At 53.3% G+C, this 14,858-nt stretch overlaps 1 protein-coding gene across 1 annotated transcript; it reads left to right on the forward strand.

Moving 5' to 3' along the window:
• Positions 1 to 3,011: 3,011 nt before the first annotated feature.
• Positions 3,012 to 6,840, forward strand: LOC125383524 (vegetative cell wall protein gp1-like). Its single transcript, XM_048401851.1, has 2 exons — positions 3,012 to 3,354; positions 6,281 to 6,840. The coding sequence occupies exons 1-2, from the start codon at positions 3,012 to 3,014 to the stop codon at positions 6,838 to 6,840; spliced, it is 903 nt and encodes a 300-aa protein (XP_048257808.1).
• Positions 6,841 to 14,858: the final 8,018 nt, after the last annotated feature.

Here is a 14,858-nt window from a genome sequence, read left to right on the forward strand (position 1 = left end):
CACTGACACCAGAGCAACGAAATTACCATTGTATGCATGTAGATGAGGAGCATAAATAAGTATGAATTTACAAATTCTGAGCTTCACACAGAATGACTTGACCTAAAGACATTAAAGTCATCATTCATTTTTGACATAATCCCCTACCACATTCGTACTCTTTTGTCGAAACCTCCTCCGTGGTCCAGTGGTAGAGCATCCGCCCAGGGAGCGGAAGCTCCGGGGTTTGACCCGTCCGCGTCGTACCAAAAGAAGTAAAATGATGGTACTTGTTGTTACCCTGCCTGGCGCTCGGCATTAAGGGGCTAAAACAAGGACTGGTCGGCTCGTAGTCAGTACACTGTGTCTGAGTGGGTTATGCATTGCTATAAACTGCTGCATGGTATGTGACTAGCACTATTAATCGGCATCAGTCCGGACAAGTACAAGCAGCCACATGCACACATGTTCATGCACGTCGCCATACAAGTGCAATAATCTTGGACGCGTCGTTAAACCCCATTTCACCTCACCTCCCTTTTTGTCGACGATGATGAAGCGATTGTTCCCCTGGAAAAGAAAATTTTAGTGTTAACGTTGTCACTATGACACTTTGGCAAGTAAACAATAGGTTCACGCATTGAGAGGGGTCAAAAATCCAAGTCAAACGGGACAAGAAGATTTTTTTATTTTTGATAACTATTTTTGAGTTATTGAAATGATACTATTATATGTGTTACGATTATCCAGTTCAATTCAATAGTGGTGACAGACAGACATTGATTGTTTGGAAAATATTGTTAATCTTAGGGCGTGTTTACAATTGATCGATTGCTACTTTGTGGATGTCGATGACTTTCACTGCCTAGATTTTACAAGAAATAGAATATACATTACAGTGCATTATATATTAATATGAACTTGGAAACACACAATATATCTCCATATCATACACTTGTCAACACGTGTCACATATCACATGCTATTACACATATGACATATCAAATAGCACATTACACACATAACATCCCTGTAACTTTGGAAGTGTATGATAGTACATCTCCACCTTTGCTGATATTATTTCCAGGCTGACAAAGATCAAAAATGAACTGGAACTGAGCACATCAACGTTGGATAATATGTCTAACGAACTTGTTTTTGTCAGTTATGATGAGGTAGATAGGAAATTACCAAATATTCTTTTCTGCTAAATACAAAATGGAATATGAAGAAATAATGGTGGACATGGCGGAGCTTTGTTTTATTGTGTAACTAGAATAACAATGAAAACAATGGAACATTTGGGAAAAGAATTGGGGACCTTGGAGTTGGTCGTGATGGGTGACTAGGATGATTGTGGTGTATCCGATGCGATTGTTGGGTTGATGGTGGTGCAAGTGATCGGACTGTTAGGTTGATGGTGGTGTAGGTTATGGGACTGTTAGGCTGATGGTGGTGTAGGTGATGGGACTGTTAGGTTGATGGTGGTGCAAGTGATCGGACTGTTGGGTTGATGGTGGTGTAGGTGATGGGACTGTTAGGTTGATGGTGGTGCAGGTGATGGGGCTGTTTGGCTGATGGTGGTGCAGGTGATGGGACTGTTAGGCTAATAGTGGTATAGGCGATGGGACTGTTGGGCTGCTAGTGGGATAGTTGATGGGACTCTTTAGACGGATGGTGGTGTAAGTGATGGGGCCGTTGGGATGCTTGTGGTGTAGGTGATGAGCTTGTCGGGCTGATAGCGGTGTAGGTGATGGGACTGTTTGGCTGCTAGTGGTGTAGGTGACGGGACTGTTGGGCTGATGGTTGTGTAGGTGATGGGACTGTTGGGTTGATGGTTGTGTAGGTGATGGGACTCTTGGGCGGATGGTGGTGTAGGTGATGGGACTGTTGGGCTGCTAGTGGTGTAGTTGATGGGACTCTTTAGACGGATGGTGGTGTAGGTGATGGGGCTGTTGGGCTGATGGTGTTGTAGCTGATGGGACTGCTTGGCTAATGGTGGTGTAGGTGATTGGACGTTTGACGTGATGGTGGTGTAGGTGATGGGTCTGTTGGACTGATGGTGGTGCAGGTGGTGGGGCTGTTAGGCTGATTGTGTAGATGATGGAACTGAAATCCCTCACTTACCTAACTGCAGACCTTTATGTAGAACAACACCATGTATTTATAAAAGCATGGTCCAAACGACCCATGTCAGCAAATCGACACGTAGGCTATATTTTGAGTCATCGTCGTCATGCGCAACAGTCCTGCTTAAAGGCAGGAGTCATTCAAGCTGGTTGTGTTACAGTCTCTGGTACTCGTCTAACCAGTTTGTTGAACCTGTGCTCTGTGAACACGTCAAGACGATGTCACTGTGTTTAAGTAGCAGTCTGCAGCTGGCTATTTACTTCATGTTGGTACTTTCAACATACAGAACAAATGGCCAGTGTGAACTTCAGATGACAGAGAAATTGAAAGTCAGATCTGTCACTTTTAGAAATATTGACTTCAAGTTGTGCCAACTTAAATGCATACAAGATTCCTTCGTTTTCGCGTACTGTCGTCAATCAGTTGATGAATCCAAGGAGATGACGGGCGTACCCAGTGGCCGTCCAACGAGTCATCCCCATGTAAGTTGTATTTATGTCAAATGAATGTGTGTGTATGTGGGTTGCTTGCGAATCGTACCAAGCATCATAGGAACCACATGTCATGTCACTGAACCCTTCCCTCACAGCCCGTCCCTGACCCGGCCCTCACAGCCCTTCCCTCACGCTCCTTCCCTCAACCCGTCCCTTCACAACCCTTCCCTCACAGACCTTCCATGACCCGGCCCTCACAGACCTTCCCTCACAACCCTTCCCTGACCCGGCCCTCACAGACCTTCCCTCACAGCCCTTCCCTCACATACCTTCCGTGACCCGGCCCTCACAACCCTTCCCTCACAGACCTTCCCTGACCCGGCCCTTACAGACCTTCCCTCACAGCCCGTCCCTCACATACCTTCCCTCACAGACCTTCCTTCACAGCCCTTCCCTCACAGACCTTCCATGACCCGGCCCTCACAACCCTTCCCTCACAACCCGTCCCTCACCCCGTCCCTCACGCTCCTTCCCTCACCCCGTCTCTCACAACACTTCCTTCACACCCCGTCCTTCACAACACTTCCTTCACAACCCTTCCCTCATAACCCGTCCCTCACCCCGTCCCTCACGTCCCTTCCCTCACAACACTTCCTTCACAATCCTTCCTTCACAGCACTTCCCTCACAACACTTCGCTCACAACCCGTTCCTCACAACACGTCCCTCACAACCCTTCCCTCACAACACTTCGCTCACCTCATCCCTGATTCCGTCCCTCACCCCGACCCTCAAGTCGCTTCCCACATCCCGTCCTTCACAGCACTTCCTTCACAACCCTTCCCTCAAAACACTTCTCTCACAACCGTTCCCTCTCCCCGTCCCTCACAACCCTTCCCTCACAACCCTTCCCTCTCCCCGTCCCTCACAACACTTCCCTCACAACCCTTCCCTCTCCCCGTCCCTCACAACACTTCTCTCACAACCCTTCCCTCTCCCCGTCCCTCACAACCCTTCCCTCACAACACTTCGCTCACCTCATCCCTGATTCCGTCCCTCACCCCGACCCTCACGTCGCTTCCCACAACCCGTCCTTCACAGCACTTCCTTCACAACCCTTCCTTCACAACACTTCCCTCACAACCTTTCCCTCACAACCCTTCCCTCACAACACTTCCCTCACAATCCTTCCCTCTCCCCGTCCCTCACAACACTTCCCTCACAACCCTCCCCTCTCCCCGTCCCTCTCAACCCTTCCCTCACAGCACTTCCCTCACAACACTTCCCTCACAACCCTTCCCTCACAACACTTCTCTCACAACCCTTCCCTCACAACCCTTCCCTCACAACACTTCGCTCTCCCCGTCCCTCACAACCCTTCCCTCACAGCACTTCTCTCACAACCCTTCTCTCACAACCCTTCCCTCACAACACTTCCCTCACAACACTTCGCTCACAACACTTCCCTCACAACCCTTCCCTCACAGCACTTCCCTCACAACACTTCGCTCACAACACTTCTCTGACAACCCTTCCTTCACAACACTTCCCTCACAACCTTTCCCTCACGACCCTTCCCTCACAACACTTCCCTCACAATCCTTCCCTCTTCCCGTCCCTCACAACACTTCCCTCACAACCCTCCCCTCACAACACTTCCCTCACAACCCTCCCCTCACAGGACCTCCCTCACAACCCTTCCCTCACAACACTTCCCTCAAAACACTTCGCTCACAACCCTTCCCTCACAGCCCTTCTCTCACAACACTTCCCTCAGGGCACTTCTCTCATAACCCTTCCCTCACAACCCTTCCCTCACAACACTTAGCTCACAACACTTCCCTCACCTCATCCCTGATTCCGTCCCTCACCCCGACCCTCAAGTCGCTTCCCACACCCCGTCCTTCACAGCACTTCCTTCACAACCCTTCCCTCAAAACACTTCTCTCACAACCCTTCCCTCACAACCCGTCCCTCTCCCCGTCCCTCACAACACTTTCCTCACAACCCGTCCCTCTCCCCGTCCCTCACAACCCTTCCCTCACAACACTTCTCTCACAACCCTTCCCTCACAACCCGTCCCTCACAACACGTCCCTCACAACCCTTCCCTCACAACACTCCCCTCACCTCATCCCTGATTGCGTCCCTCACCCCGACCCTCACGTCGCTTCCCACACCCCGTCCTTCACAGCACTTCCTTCACAACCCTTCCTTCACAACACTTCCCTCAGAACCTTTCCCTCACAACCCTTCTCTCACAACACTTCCCTCACAACCCTCCCCTCTCCCCGTCCCTCTCAACCCTTCCCTTACAGCACTTCCCTCACAACACTTCCCTCACAACCCTTCCCTCACAACACTTCCCTCACAACACTTCCCTCACAACACTTCCCTCAAAAAACTTCGCTCACAACCCTTCCCTCACAGCCCTTCTCTCACAACACTTCCCTCAGAGCACTTCTCTCACAACCCTTCCCGGACAACCCTTCCCTCACAACACTTCGCTCACAACACTTCCCTCACAACCCTTCCCTCACAGCACTTCCCTCACAACACTTCGCTCACAACACTTCTCTGACAACCCTTCCTTCACAACACTTCCCTCACAACCTTTCCCTCAAAACACTTCCCTCACAATCCTTCCCTCTCCCCGTCCCTCACAACACTTCCCTCACAACCCTCCCCTCACAGCACTTCCCTCACAACCCTTCCCTCACAGCACTTCCCTCACAACACTTCCCTCACAACCCTTCCATCACAACACTTCCCTCAAAACACTTCGCTCACAACACTTCCCTCACAGCCCTTCTCTCACAACACTTCCCTCACAACCCTTCCCTCACAACCCTTCTCTCACAACACTTCCCTCACAACCCTTCCCTCACAACCCTTCTCTCACAACACTTCCCTCACAACACTTCTCTGACAGCACTTCCCTCACAACCCTTCCCTCTCCCTCACAGCAGTTCCTTCACAACCCTTCCCTCACAACCCTTCTCTCACAACCCTTCCCTAACAGCCCTTCTTCTCACAACCCTTCCCTCACAACCCTTCCCTCACAACCCTTCCCTCACAACCCTTCCCTCACAACCCTTCCCTCACAACCCTTCTCTCACAACCCTTCCCTCACAACCCTTCCCTCACAGCCATTCTCTCACAACCCTTCCCTCACAACCCTTCCCACAACCCGTCCCTCTCCCCGTCCCTCTCCCCGTCCCTCACAACACTTCCCTCACAACCCTTCCCTCTCCTCGTCCCTCTCCCCGTCCCTCACAGCACTAACCTCACAACCCTTCCCTAACAGCACTTACCTCACAACCCTTCCCTCCACGCGTACATCACAACACTTCCCTCACAACCCTTCCCTCACAGCTCTTCCCTCACAACACTTCCCTCACAACCCTTCCCTCACAGCTCTTCCCTCACAACACTTCGCTCACAACACTTCTCTGACAGCACTTCCCTCACAACACTTCCCTCACAAAACTTCGCTCACAACACTTCTCTGACAGCACTTCCCTCACAACACTTTCCTCACAACCCTTCCCTCACAGCACTTTCCTCACAACACTTCCCACACAACCCTTCCCTCACAACACTTCGCTCACAACACTTCCCTCACAACCCTTCCCTCACAGCACTTCCCTAACAACACTTCGTTCACAACACTTCTGTGACAGCACTTCCCTCACAACACTTCCCTGACAACACTTCGCTCACAACACTTCTCTGACAGCACTTCCATCACAACACTTCCCTCACAACCCTTCCCTCTCCCCGTCCCTCTCCCCGTCCCTCACAGCGCTTCCCTCACAACCGTTCCCTCACAACCCTTCCCTCACAACCCGTCCCTCAGAACACGTCCCTCACAACACTTCCCTCACCTCATCCTTGATTCCGTCCCTCACCCCGACCCTCACGTCGCTTCCCACACCCCGTCCTTCACAGCACTTCCTCCACAACCCTTCCCTCAAAACACTTCTCTCACAACCCTTCCCTCACAACCCTTCCCTCTCCCCGTCCTTCTCCCCGTCCCTCACAACACTTCCCTCTCCCCGTCCCTCTCCCCGTCCCTCACAACCCTTCCCTCTCCCCGTCCTTCTCCCCGTCCCTCACAACCCTTCCCTCTCCCCGTCCTTCTCCCCGTCCCTCACAACCCTTCCCTCTCCCCGTCCTTCTCCCGTCCCTCACAACCCTTCCCTCTCCCCGTCCCTCACAACACTTCCCTTACAACACTTCGTTGACAACTCTTCGCTCACAACACTTCCCTCACAACCCTTCCCTCACAACACTTGACTCACAACACTTCTCTGACAACACTTTTCTCGCAACACTTCCCTCACAACACTTCGCTCACAACACTTCTCTGACAGCACTTCCCTCACAACACTTCTCGCACAACCCTTCCCTCTCCCCGTCCCTAACAGCACTTCCCTCACAACCCTTCCCTCTCCCCGTCCCTCACAACACTTCCCTCACAACCCTTCCCTCTCCCCGTCCCTCACAACACTTCGTTGACAACACTTCGCTCACAACACTTCCCTCACAACCCTTCCTTCACAACACTTCGCTCACAACATTTCTCTGACAACACTTCCCTCGCAACACTTCCCTCACAACACTTCGCTCACAACACTTCTCTGACAGCACTTCCCTCACAACACTTCCCTCACAACACTTCCCTCTCCCCGTCCCTCTCCCCGTCCGTCACAGCACTTCCCTCACAACCGTTCCCTCACAACCCTTCCCTCACAACACTTCCTTCACATCCCTTCCCTCACAACACTTCCCTCACAACCCTTCTCTCACAGCCCTTCCCTCACAACCCTTCCCTCACAACCCTTCTCTCACAACACTTCCCTCACAACCCTTCCCTCACAACCATTCTCTCACAACACTTCCCTCACAACACTTCTCTGACAGCACTTCCCTCACAACCCTTCCCTCTCCCTCACAGCAGTTCCTTCACAACCCTTCCCTCACAACCCTTCTCTCACAACCCTTCCCTCACAGCCCTTCTCTCACAACCCTTCCCTCACAACCCTTCCCTCTCCCCGTCCCTCTCCCCGTCCCTCACAACACTTCTCTCACAACCTTTCCCTCACAACCCTTCCCTTTCCCCATCCCTCTCCCCGCCCCTCACAGCACTAACCTCACAACCCTTCCCTCACAACCCTTCCCTCACAACACTTCGCTCTCCCCGTCCCTCACAACCCTTCCCTCACAGCACTTCTCTCACAACCCTTCTCTCACAACCCTTCCCTCACAACACTTCCCTCACAACACTTCGCTCACAACACTACCCTCACAACCCTTCCCTCACAGCACTTCCCTCACAACACTTCGCTCACAACACTTATCTGACAACCCTTCCTTCACAACACTTCCCTCACAACCTTTCCCTCACAACCCTTCCCTCACAACACTTCCCTCACAATCCTTCCCTCTCCCCGTCCCTCACAACACTTCCCTCACAACCCTCCCCTCACAACACTTCCCTCACAACCCTCCCCTCACAGGACCTCCCTCACAACCCTTCCCTCACAACACTTCCCTCAAAACACTTCGCTCACAACCCTTCCCTCACAGCCCTTCTCTCACAACACTTCCCTCAGGGCACTTCTCTCATAACCCTTCCCTCACAACCCTTCCCTCACAACACTTAGCTCACAACACTTCCCTCACCTCATCCCTGATTCCGTCCCTCACCCCGACCCTCAAGTCGCTTCCCACACCCCGTCCTTCACAGCACTTCCTTCACAACCCTTCCCTCAAAACACTTCATTCACAACCCTTCCCTCACAACCCGTCCCTCTCCCCGTCCCTCACAACACTTTCCTCACAACCCGTCCCTCTCCCCGTCCCTCACAACCCTTCCCTCACAACACTTCTCTCACAACCCTTCCCTCACAACCCGTCCCTCACAACACGTCCCTCACAACCCTTCCCTCACAACACTCCCCTCACCTCATCCCTGATTGCGTCCCTCACCCCGACCCTCACGTCGCTTCCCACACCCCGTCCTTCACAGCACTTCCTTCAGAACCCTTCCTTCACAACACTTCCCTCAGAACCTTTCCCTCACAACCCTTCTCTCACAACACTTCCCTCACAACCCTCCCCTCTCCCCGTCCCTCTCAACCCTTCCCTTACAGCACTTCCCTCACAACACTTCCCTCACAACCCTTCCCTCACAACACTTCCCTCACAACACTTCCCTCACAACACTTCCCTCAAAAAACTTCGCTCACAACCCTTCCCTCACAGCCCTTCTCTCACAACACTTCCCTCAGAGCACTTCTCTCACAACCCTTCCCGGACAACCCTTCCCTCACAACACTTCGCTCACAACACTTCCCTCACAACCCTTCCCTCACAGCACTTCCCGCACAACACTTCGCTCACACTTCTCTGACAACCCTTCCTTCACAACACTTCCCTCACAACCTTTCCCTCAAAACACTTCCCTCACAATCCTTCCCTCTCCCCGTCCCTCACAACACTTCCCTCACAACCCTCCCCTCACAGCACTTCCCTCACAACCCTTCCCTCACAGCACTTCCCTCACAACACTTCCCTCACAACCCTTCCATCACAACACTTCCCTCAAAACACTTCGCTCACAACACTTCCCTCACAGCCCTTCTCTCACAACACTTCCCTCACAACCCTTCCCTCACAACCCTTCTCTCACAACACTTCCCTCACAACCCTTCCCTCACAACCCTTCTCTCACAACACTTCCCTCACAACCCTCCCCTCACAACACTTCCCTCACAACCCTTCCATCACAACACTTCCCTCAAAACACTTCGCTCACAACACTTCCCTCACAGCCCTTCTCTCACAACACTTCCCTCACAACCCTTCCCTCACAACCCTTCTCTCACAACACTTCCCTCACAACCCTTCCCTCACAACCCTTCTCTCACAACACTTCCCTCACAACACTTCTCTGACAGCACTTCCCTCACAACCCTTCCCTCTCCCTCACAGCAGTTCCTTCACAACCCTTCCCTCACAACCCTTCTCTCACAACCCTTCCCTAACAGCCCTTCCCTCACAACCCTTCCCTCACAACCCTTCCCTCACAACCCTTCCCTCACAACCCTTCTCTCACAACCCTTCCCTCACAACCCTTCCCTCACAGCCATTCTCTCACAACCCTTCCCTCACAACCCTTCCCACAACCCGTCCCTCTCCCCGTCCCTCTCCCTCACATCAGTTCCTTCACAACCCTTCCCTCACAACCCTTCTCTCACAACCCTTCCCTAACAGCCCTTCTCTCACAACCCTTCCCTCACAACCCTTCCCTCACAACCCTTCTCTCACAACCCTTCCCTCACAACCCTTCCCTCACAGCCATTCTCTCACAACCCTTCCCTCACAACCCTTCCCACAACCCGTCCCTCTCCCCGTCCCTCTCCCCGTCCCTCACAACACTTCCCTCACAACCCTTCCCTCTCCTCGTCCCTCTCCCCGTCCCTCACAGCACTAACCTCACAACCCTTCCCTAACAGCACTTACCTCACAACCCTTCCCTCCACGCGTACATCACAACACTTCCCTCACAACCCTTCCCTCACAGCTCTTCCCTCACAACACTTCCCTCACAACCCTTCCCTCACAGCTCTTCCCTCACAACACTTCGCTCACAACACTTCTCTGACAGCACTTCCCTCACAACACTTCCCTCACAAAACTTCGCTCACAACACTTCTCTGACAGCACTTCCCTCACAACACTTTCCTCACAACCCTTCCCTCACAGCACTTCCCTCACAACACTTCGCTCACAACACTTCCCTCACAACCCTTCCCTCACAGCACTTCCCTCACAACACTTCGTTCACAACACTTCTCTGACAGCACTTCCCTCACAACACTTCCCTCACAAAACTTCGCTCACAACACTTCTCTGACAGCACTTCCCTCACAACACTTTCCTCACAACCCTTCCCTCACAGCACTTCCCTCACAACACTTCCCACACAACCCTTCCCTCACAACACTTCGCTCACAACACTTCCCTCACAACCCTTCCCTCACAGCACTTCCCTCACAACACTTCGCTCACAACACTTCCCTCACAACCCTTCCCTCACAGCACTTCCCTCACAACACTTCGTTCACAACATTTCTCTGACAACACTTCCCTCGCAACACTTCCCTCACAACACTTCGCTCACAACACTTCCCTCACAACACTTCTCTGACAGCACTTCCCTCACAACCCTTCCCCCTCCCTCACAGCAGTTCCTTCACAACCCTTCCCTCACAACCCTTCTCTCACAACCCTTCCCTCACAGCCCTTCTCTCACAACCCTTCCCTCACAACCCTTCCCTCTCCCCGTCCCTCTCCCCGTCCCTCACAACACTTCTCTCACAACCTTTCCCTCACAACCCTTCCCTTTCCCCATCCCTCTCCCCGCCCCTCACAGCACTAACCTCACAACCCTTCCCTCACAACCCTTCCCTCACAACACTTCGCTCTCCCCGTCCCTCACAACCCTTCCCTCACAGCACTTCTCTCACAACCCTTCTCTCACAACCCTTCCCTCACAACACTTCCCTCACAACACTTCGCTCACAACACTTCCCTCACAACCCTTCCCTCACAGCACTTCCCTCACAACACTTCGCTCACAACACTTATCTGACAACCCTTCCTTCACAACACTTCCCTCACAACCTTTCCCTCACAACCCTTCCCTCACAACACTTCCCTCACAATCCTTCCCTCTCCCCGTCCCTCACAACACTTCCCTCACAACCCTCCCCTCACAACACTTCCCTCACAACCCTCCCCTCACAGGACCTCCCTCACAACCCTTCCCTCACAACACTTCCCTCAAAACACTTCGCTCACAACCCTTCCCTCACAGCCCTTCTCTCACAACACTTCACTCAGGGCACTTCTCTCATAACCCTTCCCTCACAACCCTTCCCTCACAACACTTAGCTCACAACACTTCCCTCACCTGATCCCTGATTCCGTCCCTCACCCCGACCCTCAAGTCGCTTCCCACACCCCGTCCTTCACAGCACTTCCTTCACAACCCTTCCCTCAAAACACTTCTCTCACAACCCTTCTCTCACAACCCTTCCCTCACAACCCGTCCCTCACAACACGTCCCTCACAACCCTTCCCTCACAACACTCCCCTCACCTCATCCCTGATTGCGTCCCTCACCCCGACCCTCACGTCGCTTCCCACACCCCGTCCTTCACAGCACTTCCTTCACAACACTTCCCTCACAACCTTTCCCTCACAACCCTTCTCTCACAACACTTCCCTCACAACCCTCCCCTCTCCCCGTCCCTCTCAACCCTTCCCTCACAGCACTTCCCTCACAACACTTCCCTCACAACCCTTCCCTCACAACCCTTCCCTCACAACACTTCCCTCACAACACTTCCCTCAAAAAACTTCGCTCACAACCCTTCCCTCTAGGCCCTTCTCTCACAACACTTCCCTCAGAGCACTTCTCTCACAACCCTTCCCGGACAACCCTTCCCTCACAACACTTCGCTCACAACACTTCCCTCACAACCCTTCCCTCACAGCACTTCCCTCACAACACTTCGCTCACAACACTTCTCTGACAACCCTTCCTTCACAACACTTCCCTCACAACCTTTCCCTCAAAACACTTCCCTCACAATCCTTCCCTCTCCCCGTCCCTCACAACACTTCCCTCACAACCCTCCCCTCACAGCACTTCCCTCACAACCCTTCCCTCACAGCACTTCCCTCACAACACTTCCCTCACAACCCTTCCCTCACAACACTTCCCTCAAAACACTTCGCTCACAACACTTCCCTCACAGCACTTCCCTCACAACACTTCCCTCACAACCCTTCCCTCACAACCCTTCTCTCACAACACTTCCCTCACAACACTTCTCTGACAGCTCTTCCCTCACAACCCTTCCCTCTCCCTCACAGCAGTTCCTTCACAACCCTTCCCTCACAACCCTTCTCTCACAACCCTTCCCTAACAGCCCTTCTCTCACAACCCTTCCCTCACAACCCTTCCCTCACAACCCTTCCCTCACAACCCTTCCCTCACAACCCTTCCCTCACAACCCTTCCCTCACAACCCTTCTCTCACAACCCTTCCCTCACAACCCTTCCCTCACAGCCATTCTCTCACAACCCTTCCCTCACAACCCTTCCCACAACCCGTCCCTCTCCACGTCCCTCTCCCCGTCCCTCACAACACTTCCCTCACAACCCTTCCCTCTCCTCGTCCCTCTCCCCGTCCCTCACAGCACTAACCTCACAACCCTTCCCTAACAGCACTTACCTCACAACCCTTCCCTCCACGCGTACATCACAACCCTTCCCTCACAGCTCTTCCCTCACAACACTTCGCTCACAACACTTCTCTGACAGCACTTCCCTCACAACACTTCCCTCACAAAACTTCGCTCACAACACTTCTCTGACAGCACTTCCCTCACAACACTTTCCTGACAACCCTTCCCTCACAGCACTTCCCTCACAACACTTCCCACACAACCCTTCCCATACAACACTTCGCTCACAACACTTCCCTCACAACCCTTCCCTCACAGCACTTCCCTAACAACACTTCGTTCACAACACTTCTGTGACAGCACTTCCCTCACAACACTTCCCTGACAACACTTCGCTCACAACACTTCTCTGACAGCACTTCCCTCACAACACTTCCCTCACAACCCTTCCCTCTCCCCGTCCCTCTCCCCGTCCCTCACAGCGCTTCCCTCACAACCGTTCCCTCACAACCCTTCCCTCACAACCCGTCCCTCAGAACACGTCCCTCACAACACTTCCCTCACCTCATCCTTGATTCCGTCCCTCACCCCGACCCTCACGTCGCTTCCCACACCCCGTCCTTCACAGCACTTCCTCCACAACCCTTCCCTCAAAACACTTCTCTCACAACCCTTCCCTCACAACCCTTCCCTCTCCCCGTCCTTCTCCCCGTCCCTCACAACACTTCCCTCTCCCCGTCCCTCTCCCCGTCCCTCACAACCCTTCCCTCTCCCCGTCCTTCTCCCCGTCCCTCACAACCCTTCCCTCTCCCCGTCCTTCTCCGCGTCCCTCACAACCCTTCCCTCTCCCCGTCCTTCTCCCCGTCCCTCACAACCCTTCCCTCTCCCCGTCCCTCTCCCCGTCCCTCTCCCCGTCCCTCACAACACTTCCCTTACAACACTTCGTTGACAACTCTTCGCTCACAACACTTCCCTCACAACCCTTCCCTCACAACACTTGACTCACAACACTTCTCTGACAACACTTTTCTCGCAACACTTCCCTCACAACACTTCGCTCACAACACTTCTCTGACAGCACTTCCCTCACAACACTTCCCGCACAACCCTTCCCTCTCCCCGTCCCTAACAGCACTTCCCTCACAACCCTTCCCTCTCCCCGTCCCTCACAACCCTTCCCTCACAACCCTTCCCTCTCCCCGTCCCTCACAACACTTCGTTGACAACACTTCGCTCACAACACTTCCCTCACAACCCTTCCTTCACAACACTTCGCTCACAACATTTCTCTGACAACACTTCCCTCGCAACACTTCCCTCACAACACTTCGCTCACAACACTTCTCTGACAGCACTTCCCTCACAACACTTCCCTCACAACACTTCCCTCTCCCCGTCCGTCACAGCACTTCCCTCACAACCGTTCCCTCACAACCCTTCCCTCACAACACTTCCTTCACATCCCTTCCCTCACAACACTTCCCTCACAACACTTCGCTAACAACCCTTCCCTCACAACCCTTCTCTCACAGCCCTTCCCTCACAACCCTTCCCTCACAACCCTTCTCTCACAACACTTCCCTCACAACCCTTCCCTCACAACCCTTCTCTCACAACACTTCCCTCACAACACTTCTCTGACAGCACTTCCCTCACAACCCTTCCCTCTCCCTCACAGCAGTTCCTTCACAACCCTTCCCTCACAACCCTTCTCTCACAACCCTTCCCTCACAGCCCTTCTCTCACAACCCTTCCCTCACAACCCTTCCCTCTCCCCGTCCCTCTCCCCGTCCCTCACAACACTTCTCTCACAACCTTTCCCTCACAACCCTTCCCTTTCCCCATCCCTCTCCCCGTCCCTCACAGCACTAACCTCACAACCCTTCCCTCACAGCACTTCCCTCACAACCCTTCACTCTGCCCGTCCCTCACAGCACTTACCTCACAACCCGTTCCTCACAGCACTTCCCTCACAACACTTCTCTCACAGCACTTCCCTCACAACACTTACCTCACAACCCTTCCCTCACAACCCTTCCCTCTCCCCGCCCC

The sequence above is a fragment of the Haliotis rufescens genome, unplaced genomic scaffold (assembly GCF_023055435.1).
Source record: "Haliotis rufescens isolate VD_foot unplaced genomic scaffold, xgHalRufe1.0.p SCAF_24, whole genome shotgun sequence".
Taxonomy (NCBI): Eukaryota; Metazoa; Mollusca; class Gastropoda; order Lepetellida; family Haliotidae; genus Haliotis; species Haliotis rufescens.

Excerpts from the sequence above, each read along its gene's own strand:
- LOC125383524 (XM_048401851.1), top strand. The coding sequence starts at position 3,012 with ATGACCCGGCCCTCACAACCCTTCCCTCACAACCCGTCCCTCACCCCG. Across the intron at positions 3,355-6,280 it reads CAAGTCGCTTCCCACATCCC|CACTTCCATCACAACACTTC; the intron begins GTCCTTCACAGC and ends CTTCTCTGACAG.